The sequence below is a fragment of the Misgurnus anguillicaudatus genome, chromosome 3, assembly GCF_027580225.2.
Source record: "Misgurnus anguillicaudatus chromosome 3, ASM2758022v2, whole genome shotgun sequence".
Taxonomy (NCBI): Eukaryota; Metazoa; Chordata; class Actinopteri; order Cypriniformes; family Cobitidae; genus Misgurnus; species Misgurnus anguillicaudatus.
The window spans coordinates 42,146,543-42,164,264 of NC_073339.2; the positions used below are offsets into that span (position 1 = coordinate 42,146,543).

At 37.1% G+C, this 17,722-nt stretch overlaps 1 protein-coding gene across 3 annotated transcripts in view; it reads right to left on the minus strand.

The window, feature by feature from the left end:
• Positions 1-17,722, minus strand: part of mad1l1 (mitotic arrest deficient 1 like 1) — a 117,614-nt gene that overhangs the window by 48,492 nt on the left and 51,400 nt on the right. For all 3 annotated transcript variants that reach the window (XM_055206075.2, XM_055206074.2, XM_055206073.2), the window contains exons 16-17: positions 5,646-5,850; positions 691-881 (exon numbers count right to left, since the gene is read on the minus strand). In XM_055206075.2, coding sequence (XP_055062050.2) covers positions 691-881; positions 5,646-5,850 — 396 coding nt within the window. The remainder of the gene's footprint in view (positions 1-690; positions 882-5,645; positions 5,851-17,722) is intronic.

The following is a 17,722-nucleotide window of genomic DNA, read 5'->3' on the forward strand; positions in this document are numbered from 1 at the left end:
TCAAAACTCCTTAATAATATTTAAAAACCTCAAGCCGCTTGAAAAAAGAGTTTTCTTTTTTGACAAACTATTAAAGGGAGATTTCAGCCAAAAATGATATTAAACCCATGATTTACTCACCCCCACGCCGTCCGAGATGCATATGTCCATCATTTTTTCAGACAAACAAATTTTCAGTTATTTTAGAAAATGTTTTAGATCTTTCAGTTAATCACATGTAAAGTTACGAGGTCCACTCCTTCAAGTCCAAAAAATGTGCATCCATCCTTCACAAAATAAATCCAAACGCTCCACGATGATAAACAAAAGCCTTATAAGGGGAGAATCCACACCCTTTTGTTGTAGAAATATCCACATTTAAAACTTTATAAACGAAGCGCCCCGCCCTCACTAAGAAAAGTGCGTACACTACGCTAATACTCTCTCCTGAATACAGAGGAGTCTGTGAGTGTGAGGAAGATGGTGGCGTTACCAGAAGCTAGTATTTTCGTTTATAAAGTTGTGGATATTTCTACAACAAAACCATGGGTTAAATATCACTTTTGGTCGAACTATCCCTTTAAATCTTTTTTTAGTTTTAAGTACACTGGAAAGTATTTACCACGCACTATGGCATTATGGTTGTCAGTATGTCACACAAACTGTATGGATTATGTACTTATAAAAGTGTATGGATATGTATAAGTGTACCTTAAAAAGCAGAGAATCTTCCATGTGTTCAGCATACACAGACGTCAACCGATACTGGTTCTCCACAGTGATGTCGATCTGGTATCCGGTCAGAACGTAGCATGCAGTGCGAAACTCCTGGATCTTCTTCTGGAAAACTTCCTTCAAGCGCTGGTTCTTCAGTTCTGCACTTTCCATCTGCTTACGCAGGTCTGAAGACCAAATCATTGATTCAGCAAAACACACTTGAGGGCAGTTCATTATTGTTGGTTGATCGATGTAATTCATTGCTAAACCTCTCCAACTAAGTAATATAATTTTTTTATTTTACCTTTATTTAACCAGGAAAAGACTCATTGAGATTAAAAATCTCTTTTTCAAGAGTGTCCTGGCCAAGGGAGGCAGCAGTACAACCACACATACAGTACACGCAAATACAAAATACACAGAAACACAGAAAACAAAAAATAAAGAAAAAACTAAATCCATCAAAGTCAGCCAGAATCCTTACACATCAATTAAAACATCCACAACCAGATGTGGCTGCCTGTGAGTCAAATAACATCTTTTTAAAAGCGGCCAGTGAAACCAACTTTGTTAGTTTCATAGATTCTTGCAACTTGTTCCATGTTGAAGGAGCAGCAAACTGAAAAGCCTTTTTTCCTAACTCAGTTCTAACCTTTGGGACAGTTAAAAGGAAATGATCCTGGGAACGAAGGTTATAAGACCCAGTACCTTTTTCACTTATATATGTCAGGAGGTAGGATGGAAGGAGACCTAATATTGCCTTGTATATAAAAATATGCCAATGTTGAAGTCTCCGTATTAATAAAGATGACCATCCAACCCGATTATACAGTTCACAATGATGAGTGAGGGCCTTCATACCAGTGATAAACCTCAAAGCTCCATGGTAAACACTGTCCAATGTATGTAAACTAGTAGACGACGCATGCATGTATAAAACATCACCATAGTCAAGTACAGACATAAAAGTGGCATTAACCAGCCTCTTTCTAGATTCAAACGAAAGGCAGGATTTTATTCTAAAATAAAACCCTAATTTGAGTTTTAATCTATTTGCCAGCTGCTGAATGTGAAGGCTAAAAGAAAGAGATTCATCAATTAAAATACCAAGATATCTGTACTTAGAAACAAATTCAATTTTTGTTCCCTGTGTAGTGCGAATTGAAGGCACATTTGATTTAGGTTTTGTATTTGTAAAAAGCATAACTTTAGTTTTATCTGCATTAAGAACAAGTTTTAACTCATAAAGATTCTGTTGAAGCATATTGAAAGCAAGTTGTAACTGGGAGAGGGCCTGGTCTACGGTGGGTTCTGAGCAATACAGTACTGTGTCATCAGCATAAAAATGAAATTTGACATTAGACACATTGTGGTCAATGTTATTAATATAGATGATAAATAACAATGGTCCTAGGATTGATCCCTGAGGCACACCTTTTGATATTTTCAGATAGCGAGAAGTGCTACCCTGCGCCTGCACACACTGACTCCTATCTGTAAGGTAGTTAACAAACCAGCCAATAGTTTCTTCACTGAGCCCAGCCCTATACAGTCTCTGTTTAAGTACTGTATGGTCCACTGTGTCGAACGCCTTTGAAAGGTCAATAAAAAGGGCTGCACAATGCCGCTTGTTATCCATTGATTCAATAAAATCATTTAAAACTTTAAGAGCTGCTGATGTTGTACTATGCCCTTTTCTAAAACCAGATTGGAAATCAGATAAAACATTATAACTGTTAAAATATTTCTTTAACTGATCACTGACAAGGGATTCTAAAATCTTGACCAGCACTGACAGTTTAGAAATTGGTCTGTAGTTATTTAAAATGGAAGGATCACCACCTTTTAGAATGGGAACCACAAAGGCTGATTTCCAGATGGGAGGAATCACATTTGTGTTTAAACACAAATTAAAAATATTAGTCAGGGGTACGGCAATAAAATTTCCTGCAAGCTTTAAAAAATAGGGATCCAATTTATCAGGGCCTGCGGATTTTGTTGTGTCCAAATGCTTAAGGGCTTTATTTACGTCTGAAACTGTGATAGAACTAAAACTAAAAGGGTGGCTAAAAGGATTTAGACCAACAGTCTCGACCGTAGAAGAACAATCATGCCGATAATAACTTTCACTGCTGACCCACTCATTGTGGTCCAGTGAACAAAAGAAAGAAAAGCTTCAAGGTCCAATTGCATCAAGATCATGACACAATATTAATTAGAATATTCAATTATAGATCAATGGAAATTGATTACCTAAATGATCAGTAAGGATGTCTTATAGCTGCAACATAACACTGGCCATGTGCAACAAAGGTCATATCTCAACAGCAAATTGCGGCTTCATGACAATTTCATTATGGAAAATTTTCAGGAAAGAGATAAATGTTTTGCTACCATTTACTGTAATTGCATACCGGGGAAGTTGAACTCCGAATGCTGCACATAACTGAACACGCTCATGCGTTGAATGCGAGACCTTTCTATTGTTCTTTTCTATTGTCTTGTTATCGGTATCACTTTTAATTGCATGCTAAGCTTTCCTTTCCCCTTACGCCCAACAGAAGCTTTTTAAATATAATTGTTATCACTTCATTATTTTTTCATAGCATGAACAGAAATTACACACTGAGCTCTTAGCACAATAAAGCTAGATTCAACAAAGCCATATCTAAACTACACAGTAGTTGTACTTACAGGGTCGTGAACTGTATAATTTAGACTGTGTTAAAGACAGACAGGGAGTATCTGAAAGATGTTGGGAGATTTAGTTTACCTGTGAAGGCGAATTTGCGTTTCACAGATTTTCTTTTGCAATTTCAAAAAGGTTTTAAATGTATTAAATCAGTGTTATTCCTGTCACAACCTCTAAAATGTATGAAGCAAATTACTTACTGTTCCTTGCCAAACTGAAGACACGCAGAGAAATACCTTTCAGACCAAACAATGCAACTAAAGATAAATTTGTCGTAGCACAGCGTTGCACAATTTTAAAACAAAGCAACAAAAAAAAAAAAAACCCATCAGGAAGTGCAATGCATATACGTTTGGTCACCTTATGCCTGGGTAGTCTTTTTTACGCATACACGAATATACTCGCACAGTCAATCTAAGTCTTCCAAAGCATAGTTAATTTGGTTCATACACGTGCCTACATACTACTGTACGGTCTAATGCTATCCATCTATAATGCCTAATGCTATCTATCTGTCTCTCTGTCTATCTATCCGTCTATCAATCTGTCTGTCTGTCTGTCTATGTGTCCACCTATCTGTCCATCCATCCATCATTACCTTATCATTGTTTCTATAATGTTTTGCTTCAAATGTTTAAAAGTAACAGTGTAGATAGATAGATAGACAGTCAGACAAACAGACAGACAGACAGACAGACAGACATAATAGATAGATATAGACATTATAGATAGATAGATAGACAGACAGACAGACAGACAGACAGACAGACAGACAGACAGACAGAATAGATAGATATAGACATTATAGATAGATAGATAGACAGACAGACAGACAGACAGACATAATAGATAGATATAGACATTATAGATAGACAGACAGACAGACAGACAGACAGACAGACAGACAGACAGACAGACAGACAGACAGACAGACAGACAGACATATACACATTATAGATAGATATAGACATTATAGGTAGATGTAGATATATACATTATAGATGGATAGATGGAAAGATAGATAGATAGATAGACAGACATAGACAGACAGACAGACAGACAGACAGACAGACAGAAAGGGAGACAGACAGACAAACAGATAGACAGAAAGGATAGACAAACAGACAGATATAAAAATTATAGAAAGACGAACAGACATTACAGGCAGACAGATATAAACATGACAGACAGACAGACAGACAGAGAGAGAGAGAGAGAGAGAGAGAGAGAGAGAGAAAGAAAGAAAGAGACAAACAAACAGACAGACAGACAGACATAGACATTATAGGTAGATATAGATAAATGGATGGATGGATGGATGGACAAACAGACAGATATAAAAATTATAGAAAGACAAACAGACATTACAGGCAGACCGATATAAACATGACAGACAGACAGACAGACAGACAGACAGAGAGAGAGAGAGAGAGAGAGAGAAAGAAAGAAAGAAAGAAAGAAAGAGACAGACAGACAGACAGCCATAGACATTACAGGTAGATATAGATAAATGGATGGATGGATGGATGGACATAGACATTACAGGCAGACAGACAAACAAACAAACAAACATGATAGACAGACAGACAGGATAGATAGATAGACAGACAGACAGACAGACAGACAGATAGATATAGAAATGATAGAAAGACAGACAGATATAGAAATGATAGAAAGACAGACAGAGAAAGATCAATAGACACACAGACAGACAGACCGATAGAGACAGACAGACAGACAGATAGATAGAAACATTACATGATCTGCTTTTCTGTTCCAGCAGAATACAAGCTTGTGTGAGTATAATACAAAATAAAAATATGTGGTTACGTGGTGTACCTCTGATCGCTAAATATCGTCAACAAAACATCATTGTTGTTACTTTTAGACATTTCAAACTAAACATTGCCGAAACAATGATATTTTGATGGCGATATTTAACGATATTTAGAGTTACACCAAGTAACCACATCTTTTCATTTTGTCTTATACTAACACACGCTTGTACTCAGCTGCTGAAACAGAAAAGCAGGTCACAGAACATAGCAGCAACAGTGAGAAAAAGAAGCTAGAGGTAATTTAAAAGCAACCCTGAGGGCATTTGTTTACTTGTGGGTCTGAGACCAAATTAGACTTTCACCTTTTCCCTAACTCGCACAAACAACAGAGAAAGAAAAAGAGAGCAAGAGAGAGTGAAAAAGAGAGTCTATTGCGAGCACAGGATGTGGGATTAGGAAGTAGACACAAGAATATTCACCCAGTATTTCCTGTGAAGGTGGAATGACTAGTGTGGTATCATCTGTCGGCACGCCCCCGCCCGCCTCGATTTTACGGAGACGCTCCCTCAACCGCTGACATTCGGCCTTCAGCTGCTCCGCCTCTTCAGTGCGCTGCTGCTTGGCGACGCTGGTGGGATTCATCTGCAGGTGGATGACTTTGGTCTTCACTGGATCATAGTCCCCCTGATGCACATAAAGAATGTTAAAATGGTGCACACATCCTCATATCTCAGCTTAATCAACTTATGCACAGTCAATTTGAACAAAGCCATTAATGGGTTGATTTCCAGAAATGTGTAAATACTGTGGGGCTTAAAAACATTGATTTGTTTATCATCCTGGCTAGCCCAACACAGAGTACACTTACTGTTAAAATCTTAAAATCCAGCTACAGTTTATTGGGAAAGACATAAATAGACATGATAAAATAGGGTAATAAAATGTTTACATATTTGTTTGACCAACCACTGCAATACAAGCAGAAATGATTTTAATATCATAATAATTTAGTGATGCAGAATTTCAGCTGTAAGTAACAATTCTTTCTAATCGTTAACCAAACCCATGTTGTTAATTATTACTACTCAGTACTTAAATGTATAATTACACTGTAACAGTGACACCATTAAAATAAAAAGTGTAAGCTAAAAAAGTACTTAATTCAAACCTAATCACGATTCCCTTTAATATTTTAAGGTATTAAATAACTGTAGTCTATTCTCACCGGATCTTACGCGTTGTACACAACGCATACAACACATTGGCCGCTATAGGAAGCTAGTTATCATAGTTTGTTATAATTATTGAAATGTTTCTTACATATTTGTATAGATCACCCTAAGAAGTCCTTTATTAACCCCTTTGAAACTGTGTGGATTACTTTTGTGAAGGATGGATGCACTTCTTTAGGCTTGAAAGTCATGGACCCCGTTTTCTACAGTTATAAGCTGGGAGAGCCAGGACATTTACCAAAATAACTCAAATTGGGTTGTCTTAAGGATGATGAACATATGAAGAGCTCTTTTCCAAAACGCGATAAAAGTCATTAAGAAAAAATGAGTTTGTCATGTCATTTGGCTGTGTACTGAACCTATTCACTGCTCCATGAACGTTTCATGCCAAATCACTACATTTCCTTGTGGAGAGTCCCTGATTATATGTTGCATGTTCTCTTATTTGTGTTTTTTGTTTTTTAAAGACAAACCAATAATGTATGGAAAAAAATTTATGGATTTATAGCGTTTTAATAAAAAATTATATTGAATTTATAATCAACAATATTGTTGTTTGATTTAATAATCATTATTCAACATGTTTAGACTGAGCAAAAAAAAAAAAAATTAACAGAATAAATTGAATATTCACAAAATGTGTGGGTCTAAAAAATTAACTTTTTCTGAAAACTTTTGAAATGGATTGATAGCGTTTTGGAAAAGAGCTCCTCATATGTATCTCGGATGGCTTGAGAGTGTGTAAATCATGGGGTAGTTATTATTTTTTGTTGAACTATCCAGGCCCACAGACTGCAACCAAATGGTCGCATTTTGCCGTGAGGTGCGACTCATTTTTCTAAGCAATCACGCTGGTGCCACTTGCAAAACTAATTAGCAGCAGACATATTTTTTATTTTTAATACCCAGCAATGTTCTATTACGCAAGTGATGACGTCTGTGGCTCATTGGATTCGTTGCGGACACAACGAAAAGCTGATTCAGCCCAATTTATATCCCCTTATATGACCGATTGAGACTCAGATGCGTCTATGAAGGAAATGACACAGTATTTTTGTGCGACTATAATGTGACATACTGAGGTCCAGCAGTGCTCAACGTAAGTGCTCAATGAAACAAATCTAATTAAAAAAAATTAAAACTAGGGCTGTAATGATTAATGGCGTGTCCCATTACAAATGCCTGTCTGAAATCGATTCGGAATCGATTTTAAATCAATTCTGTGTTTCATGCACAGCTTGTGTGTGTACTACAGTGTCTTGGTCAGTACGAAGTCTTTATCAATCTAAAATCATTCATGAGTCCGAGTCGTTTATAACGTGCATTAAAAAAATTTAACAAAAACATTCAAAATATTCTTTATTATCAATTAAAATGGATTGAACCTGAAACAATTTGGATTTCCTGGAATAGCGTTTGTAATGCTACTTCTTCTGTGGCACAAAGGGAGTTGGCTTTGGGATGTGCCAGGATTTCACCGTAATATAGTTAAAATTCATTCATTGAGAAAATGTGCATTTGCACGATTAATCGTTAAAGCCCTATTTAAAACAAATACATTAGTCTTTATCAGTGGTTTCTAACCTTTATGTTTATATATGAAAAGTTAGTTAAAAGATGTAAAAAGAAAAATAGGCACATACATTAAGTTTTCCTGTTTACAAAAGATTGGAGTATGGCTAATAGAAATGTTTACCCACAAACAAGAAATGATCTGTATTATATAATTTATCTATTTATATAATTTATCTGTATTATATCGATAATAAATATATTCATGCATTAAACACATCTGGATGTTGTTTCAGTGTTTCTTATTTTTTTGCCCTTAACTTGCGACTCTGGTGCTACCAAATTAAGTCCCGGGGCCACCATTCTGAGCCCTGCTATCTCCTTAAATCACAACAACTTAAAGATAGTTCACCCAAAAATGAAAATAATGTCATTAATGACTCCCCCCTCATGTCGTTCCAAACTCATAAGACCTCCATTCATCTTCAGAACACAGTTTAAGATGTTTTATATTTAGTCAGAGAGCTTGCCGACCCTTCATTGAAAATCTACATACAGTACATTGTCCATGTCCACAAAGGTAATAAAAACATCATCAAAGTAGTCCATGTGACATCAGTGGGTCAGTTAGAAAGTGTTGAATCATCGAAAATACATTTCGGTCCAAAAATAATGACTTTATTTAGCATTGTCTTCTATTCTGCATCTGTTGTGAAGTCCATACGCGAGACTAAACTCACATGACTGCAGTGACGCAGATGACGTACGACGCAGCTGACGTGTTATCTGGTGTGCCCCCAGCTGTTTTTTTTTTGTGCGCCCGAGCTTCGTTTACAGTCTGAGGGAGACATGCAAACATGTCTGAGGATAACAGGTCATCCACGTCACTGCAGTCAAGTGACTTTAGTTTCGCGCATGCGCTTCACAACAGAAGCGGAAGAGAAGACAATGCTGAATAAAGTCGTAATTTTTGTTATTTTTGGACCAAAATGTATATTTGATGCTTCAACACATTTTAACTGACCCACTGATGCCACATGGACTACTTTAATGATGTTTTTATTACCTTTCTGGACATGGACAGTAAAACGTACATAGATTTTCAATTAAGGGTCTACAAGACCTTGGACTAAATATAAAAAATCTTAAATTGTGATCCGAAGCTGAGCGGAGGTCTTATGAGTTTGGAACAACATAAGGGTGAGTCATTAATGGCATTATTTTCATTTTTGGGTGAACTATCCCTTTAAGCATTGACTTTGAACATGACTGAATGTTGCTTGGTAAACAGATTGTAAGATGTGCATTTTCTTTATTGTTTTTCATGTGATTTGGTAATTTAACAAAGATTAAGCAAACAGGAAACAGAATCTATGCAACAACTTACAGTAAGTATGAGATGACTTTGTTAAGAGATTTAACAGCTCATTCACTGAACCATTATATGCAAATTATATACACTGTTGAACAACCGAGACATATAAAATACAACATGAAAGAAGACTATTTAAGCATGAGAGGTTAAAATCACGATTTCTTCAAAAGGCGCTCAGGCCTTAAAAATACATTTATTCGAATTACTCTCCAAACGAAAGAACCGAGAAGCGATAGTTCATCCCGACCTGAAACGAAAGGCTTTATCTTCTGGAACAATTCTTCATTTGGGTGTAAAACTTCAGGGGTTTAAAAGCCATTACTGAGCCTTCTGGTGAATTAAAGGACCCATCAAAGAATAATGCCTCAATCTGAACATCTCATTACTGAGCAAATTACATCACCCTGAGCTGAACACCCGAGAACGAGAAGAGGGGTGAAGAGACCAAAGGAGGTGACATAGCAGCTTAACGAAAAGAGAAAGAGAATGAACAATCAGAACAAACGACTAGACATAGAAAAAAATAAAAACTTGAGTGTTATTTAATTTCACCTGATGAAAAAGGGGTTATAAATATTTACTGCACAAAATCACACATTTGTAAATGGATTCGGGCACGGAGTCGCCCGCTGTCTGGGGTACGTAGCTTAGCTGACTGCTAAGGTTTACACAATTGACAAATCCATGTATCTCTAACCCTAAAGCTGTGAATGTCATAATACGGACTGAATCATGCTTGAATCTAGTGCGGAGTTCAAAATATTGATATGGCCATACCAAAAATCTACACATCTGATACAGAATTCACACCCTACACAAATACCACAGCTGTGGTATTCACACCCTATACTGAATTTACCCAACAGCCTACGTATCTGGATTGAAGCAGCAAACATTCAAATGTAAGAGTAAACAAATGACATAACATTATTTAACCCGTTAAATGGCGCTGTCCCGTGAGCGGGACACCCAAGTTTACTTCAATATTTTTCACGTAAATGTTAATCTATCACGACAAACTATATATTGTTGGAAAGGTCTAAGGATGTAAATTTCATATTTCAAAACCTTTTAGCAGTAATAATAATGCAGTAACTGTAATGTGTTCATTTGTGACAAGAGTATGCAGCAAACCAACACAAACCTCAGTTTTTTTTTTATTTTATGTATTAAAATAATACTATATTGCATTTTTTTATTACAAATAAACGCAAACTGCTATAGATGGATTTCAGTCATGTGACCTTTTACATCATGCCGCCATCTTGAGGACCTACAGAGTACCAGTAGGCTATTGACAAGCATTGGCTACCTTGCTACGATTTACGGATTTCTTATCTTTTACTGTCTGTGCTTCTTTCGGATACAGTAAATGGCTACGAAAGGCAACATGTCGCACCTCGACTGTCATGAAAAGAAACGCTACTTTAAAAAAAATATATCTTTGTTAGGGTGTGATGCCTACTCGATCCCTGATGCGTTCTTCCAGCCGCTGTTCGCTGCTACCGAACCACCACTATTTTACAACGTAAGGCGGCGCGACACAACATGAAACTTTGCTCGAAGATCTCTACACATGAACGTGAGCATTGAGAAAATTGTTTGTGTACACAGAGTTTACTAAAAAGAAAGGTTTTGTACAACTGACTTTGGCTGTTATGGTGTCCGCTCGTCATCTCGGCCAGACGTAAATAATCGATTTCCGAATGCAAATGAATGAATCTCATACGAGGCTCCTTTTTCAACTAAAAGGTCAATATTGTTTGTCACTTGTGCATTTATATGGAACTATCCTTTAGGAGCTATCCATCTCTACTCTCCTCCCTCCTTATATTGCATTCGGAGAGCGATACATCTTGACTGGGAAGATGGCGGTGAGCAGAAGCCAAATCAATCAAAGTCAGTAGTATAAAACCTTCTTTTTAGTAAACTATGTTCTCAATGCTCGAGTTCACGTGTAGAGACACAGGTGATACTTCGAGCAAAGTATCTTGTTGTGTCGAGCCTTCTTAGTGTTGTAAAAATAGCGATTTTAATGCTCACAACATATTGAAGGCATAGCTTCTGGTTCTTTTGCGACCACTTCAGGTACTCAAAATGGCGGAAGACAAGTGAGTGACGTCAGCTGATATTCATGTATAAAAAAATATTTTCACCTCCAGACACTTCCGTAAAAAACGTTAAAGTGTTTCTTTAATACAAGACCAAAATTAGGCTTCTAGACCAAAAAAAATAATGAATTTGAACGTGTACATCTCCTTATTCACCACTCCCCACTCAAAAAGAGCTGCGGTGGTTAATATTTGCAGTTGCTTCACGGGTCGATCCCACTGACAAAATTATATTCAAAATTAAAAATATTTTTATACCACTTTTTAATGTGTGATTGTGTAAAGGTGTTCACGAGATACCAACCTTTTCGCGAATTTGCTTTTAACATTGAACACTCGTTCTCATGAAGACGCAGTGTGCACGGAGGATAGGGGCTGTGTGTCTGTGCACGTGTATGTAAGAGAGACGCGTGAGAGAGAGATGCAGGTAAAGAAAATGCAGCTGAACGTTTTTTTTTTTTTGCTCTATGAAAGACATTGACAAAGACAAAAACTAAGGACATTTAATCTATAATTTTATTTAGTTTTGCCAAACACAGATTACAGTTATCGTTTTTATTTTTATTTCAATAAACAACAATGTTTGTTTTCATTAACGATTATAACCTTGATCCTGACGCACTTTGGAAAGAACGCATGTGACACACGGAGAACGTTAAGTAAATTTAAGCGGTATACTTTCCCAATTCCGTCTCGCAAGCGTCTGCAAACTTTTCATAAGTGCGTTTTCTCTTTCTCTCTCTCTCTCTAAACGAAAATCTCTTATCTCAGTGGTTCTTAAACTTTTTTCGGCGTGCCCCCCCCCCTCTTGTGTACGATGCATCCCTTCATGGCCTCCAAAAGAACATTTATGACATAAATAATTCCACAATTTTAATTAAACAAAACATATTAAATTATACAATGTGGTGCTTTGTAGTAGCCTTATTTTTCTGACATAAATTACACAGAATTTATGATAAATTAATGTATTTTATAAAATGTCATTTAACTGGGGCCCCCCTGGCCCCATCTTAGGGACCCGAGTTTGAGAACCACTGTCTTATCTCAAACTGTAGCAAAGGGGCGAGTTATGAGGTTAAAGTAGCATTTCACAAAAATTACTGCAAGTCGCGTCTTAAGCAATTCATAATTGGGTGCATTTCAAATCAAAGAAGCGTTTTCTGCTGTTTTTTATGGGAAGAAAGACGACAAAGAGTTGCAGGTGTAAAATGTGTAGCTAGGTGAAGAGAGATAAGCTACTTTAAACTATAGCTGTTACATTAATAATCGGATTTTTATAAAGAAATATTTATGTTTATACAAATATTCATAAATATAGAAGAATTATATGAGAGAAGCCCAGTAAGGCGCTATCTTCGTAAAACATGACATTAGCTAAGTACAGTAGCTCTCACAGAGATGAATTTAATGCCTTTCTACAAGCTAATAAATGAATGGCAAAAACACAAATTTTACACAAGTCAATGTAAAAAAAAAAGATATTGTTACAAAAAAAATCTAAATTGCCCTGTATCGTGATATGTATTGGGATATGTATCGTATACAGAAATTGTTGGCGATACCCAGCCCTACTTGAATCAAGTACAAAAACAACAAGACACTTAAAATGTTAAAGTTAACCAGGCCTTGGCCCAAGAATAAACCCTCTTAAACCTTGACAAGTGCAGAGCAGTGCGTATACATAAACGTCTGCCTGAATCCGCTTAGTTTTACACAGACACGTTCACAGAAAATGGATAGGAGAGGTCTATAAATATTGCAGCCAAAGTCTAAGCGTGTTAAAACGCCCAAGCGTCAGAGGGAGCAAGATGAATGAGTGACGCAGCTTCTGCATTCCAGATTTTTCCGTTTGTTTTTGGGCTGGCAGCAGCGTCGAGGTCTAACAGAGCATGTCTGACTGATTTCAGCTGGCCAGTTGCATCATTTCGCCAGGAAATGAAACAGAAGGACAAATGGATGGGATGCCACCGATAAATGTAACAGCATTACAAAAATGCGCGTGAAACGTCCCTACGGCGCACCTTCACATCACAGTGGAGAGAAATTATGACGCAAAAACAAGCACGCAGACACACACTGCTACACATGCATTGGGCTGAGAGGTAATATATCATAAACAGTTTTGACACTTTTAAGTGGCTTCTAAACAATACAGAATAAGGGTGAGCATTTTGTCTAAATCAACAGAGTAATAGAAGGGAACACATTTGTTATTTAATTAACCAATCACCGTAAGCAATGACTGAATTAAAACCATTTGGCCGTAGAGGTGTGTAGTTATAACTGATTGTTTAAGCCACATAACACCAAAGCAAAAAGTAAACTAAAACATTAGTGACAGCAGTTGGTTGAATTTTATATTGAAGTACGTTGCACTCCAACCAAAATGAAAAAAACTTTACTTAGCGTTTTACCCAGCATCACCCCTTAATACAAAGCTTTATCTCTTCAGGGTCTGCTCTTACCAGGACATCTTACTCTGTATCAAGTATGTTGGCTATATAATAATGAAGTTTTTGTCTAAATAATACACTGTCTGTATTGTTGGTCAAAAATAGTCCCTAGCAGTGATGCGCAGGTCAATGAATAAACAACCCGCACCCGACCAGCGTTTTCAACTAACCCGCCCCCAAATCGGACAATAAATAAAGAAATAAATTAGGGATGCTCCGATCAATGACGATCTCCACTAAAAATACGTGGCCGATCACTATTCTGAATCGGACAGCCGATCTATTCACAGCTATTTCATGTACTACGGCTTTTGATCAGTAAGTCCTTATCGATCTAAAATCACTGTTAGTTTGAGTTGTTTATAACATGCATTTAAAAAAGCAACACTCGTCAAACATAATTATTAAACATATTCTTTATTATCATGAAAATACTTGAAAAGGTTTGAAGAACAGCAATATAAATATATCCTTAAGACATTTCCTGGAGCTGCATGTCATCATAGCTGCGTGTGTGTTGTTCTTCGTCTACAGCGCATTTTGAGTTTCTGCACGAGAGCGCCCCCTGGCTTTTGGAAGTAGCGGCATTTCGCCGTAATTCATTGAGAAGCATAGCAAGCATTATCAGCCGATTGATCGGAGCATCCCTAAAATAAATAAATAAATAAATATAGAGTATCCGACCTGCTTCCTGGCCGGCATTTTTTAAAAGTAGTAATCGTTAAAAATAGTCAATCGGGTCGCGGTCGACCAGGGGTGCGTTTCCCAAAAGCATTGTTGCTTACTAAGTTAGCAACTTTCTTGGTTGCAATGCAATTTCCCATTGCCAACCAACTAAGTTTCTAACAGGTTAGCAACAATGCTTTTGGGAAACGCACCCCTGACCGACCGCGACCCGAATATCATTAAAATATTTTTGGATGACTTGTAACCACGGGTTACCGCAGGCATCCGCTCATTTTGGATAATTGGTCTCTAGCTGTCAAACTATAGTCCGAAGCTGTCACTGGGGCATAAAATCCTAATATGTACCATTTAGGTACAGATATGTATGCATTTGGTACCAGTATGTTACTTTAAGGTACTAATATGCTATTTTAAATATGCTATATTTTAAAGGGCCCATATTATGCAAATCCTTTTTTACAAGGTGTTTGGACATAAATGTGTTGGCAGTGTGAAAACGCAACAACCCTACAATAAAAAAATCAGACAGACTAATTAGACATGCTGTTTTGATTCTCTTGTTAATGTGACATCACAAAAACAAAGCCCCGCTCACGCCCACTGACTGACTGGTCAATGTTACTCAAAAGCTTTTCTAAATGTGTTTGTTAGTACATTGTAGCTAGGGGCATTTATGTCATTTTTTTATTTCGATTAATCCATAGGTCTGAAAAATGAGTACTCGATTAACTGGGGGCGGGGCAATCAAAGGGGCGGGGCCTATATGTCATGGTGAAAATGAAAATATTTTTATTAAAAACACTCAAATAAAACTTCATTTTGAAAAAATACTATATCAGAAAATGAACACATTCTAGATTATTAATGGATTAAATGTTTTTAACAGAAACCTCTAACAGAAAAAGCTGGGTGATGAAGTGAAACTAAAGGGTTAATATACACAAACTGATGCGCTTTCTATATTGCGCACTTTACATAATATTAAGCCTTATATACAACATAAATGTATTATACAACGTGCATGTTTCTGCACAAAATGCAAACTAAGTTAAACTAAGTTATGTACTGAAGAGAAAGTTTAACTCCCGTTGTGAATGTGCACAATACCAGCGCACTTTGAAACACATCCAGCCAAAGCACAAGCTTCATAACATTAAGCAGCTTTTGCTATCATTTTAGCCATTAGCTGTGTTGTGTCATTATCACACCTGTTCTTGGTCAAGATATGCTTGTATTGCTCTCTGGTATCTCTTGATGTTTAAATATGAGATGATATGAGGGAACTTGTGACAGCGCTGTACATTTTGCATCTGACTGACTGTATTTTCGTCCTCCCGAAGTGAATTCCAAAATCACGGCATCCTTTTAAACCAGTGCCTCAGTGATGTAAGGTGTGTTCGGCTTCACAGCATTGCGCGGATCGGCTCCGGGTTGCCGTGGCACGGGTGAGCGGACTTTATCTGTTTGTTTTTGAATCATGCATGGTTACGTTACTGATGTCATATGCCGGTCTGCATGTCAATGTCAAACACGCACCCAGTCTTTACTACCACAGGCGCTTGTAATGCTAACCAGACATCAAAATGAAGCCATAACCACAAATAAAAATAAACCCACATGATCGTTTTTGCGATCGATTATCGACGAGTACTCGTGCCCATCCCTAATTGTAGCACTAATGTGGTTAAAGATACAGTTGTCTCAGACTCACTGTGTAACTTTGAGGTACTCACTGACACATTCTAGGCACACTTGAGACTTCTATTACATCTTGTAAAAATAAGCATAATATGTGCACTTTAATGCAAAGCAACAATAACTATATAATGAAATATAGACCTTTTTCGAGTCGACATCACAGTTACGTCACGCGTGCATGTGGTGGCAGAAAAACAGTGGAAATGAATGAGACACGAGTGAAACGAACAATATAACTCACTAGAAAATGTTTTGTTGTGCTGTTGAGTGTCAGAATAGGAATGCCAAAATAGATGACCTTCATTTTTATAGTATACCGTCGTCGAAGACACCATTTGAAGATAAACGTAGGTGTTTATGGTTGCAATAGCCTCTTTCACACAGTAATTTCTGTAAATTGCCATACAGTTACCAGAATGAATTTACCAGTAAATACAAAAATGTGCTGTTCACACACGCAGTGACGGTCCGTCTTTTTACCAGTAAGACATCATTCACACATCAGTATCAAAATACCGGTAAACTCGGAGAGAAAGCGGAATTTACCTGTGGCGCGCGGCCGCGAGCTCCATGTACTATTTGTAAACAACGGCGGGTTATGACTTAATATCCACGATCCGTATTTTGTTGTTTTCACATCTGTGGCAAACGGTCGCGAAGTTGCTCGTGACCAAACAAATTGCGTGAGGCGGCGTCAACCTGCGTTTGCACATTAGGCTTCACAGATGGTGTGCGGACGTCGGCAATTTAGCAAATAGACGGTAAGCTGTTTTAAACAACTTTGGTCAAGAAATGTGGATGTTAACTTCAGGTGTGCTTGACTTTTAAGCAGCATGTGTGTGGAAACATCCGTAAACAGTTCGGGGATAACACGTCACCTATAAAAAAACTTTCTGATTGGACCGATCTTTCAGCGCGGTCTGACGTCGTCCGTTCTAAATGCTGGTAATCCTAAATTTTTCGTTCACACATAGCGCTTACCGGTAAATTACTGGTAATCTTACAACCTGTCTTACTGGTAAATTGGGAGCACTGATTTACCGGAAAGGTTCTGTTCACACATCACATGTTAACTGCAATTTACCAGTAAATTACCAGTAAAGACTGTATGTGTGAAAGGCACTAATAAAAGCCCTCAACCGGACAGACTGGAGTGATGAAATCATCTGAAAATCTTTTAATAATTTGAATAGAAAATAATCAGAGAAGATATTCGGTGTTCTGTCGAAGTCTGATCCCTCTATGCGCTTATTATAGCGTTTTTATCACGTTATGTTTATAATTTATTTAGAAAGATTAAAGATTTGAATTAGTTCATAATATCAATAATATTACCATTTATTAAAGTTTTCGTATTTTTTTTCGTTTTCTATTACTTCTTTTTACCTTATATCTTAGCCTATATCTTCTTCCTGTTTGTTCTAAATTATGATGTTTACTAATAAATATATAAACATAGCACACACACACACACGATGTGAAGTG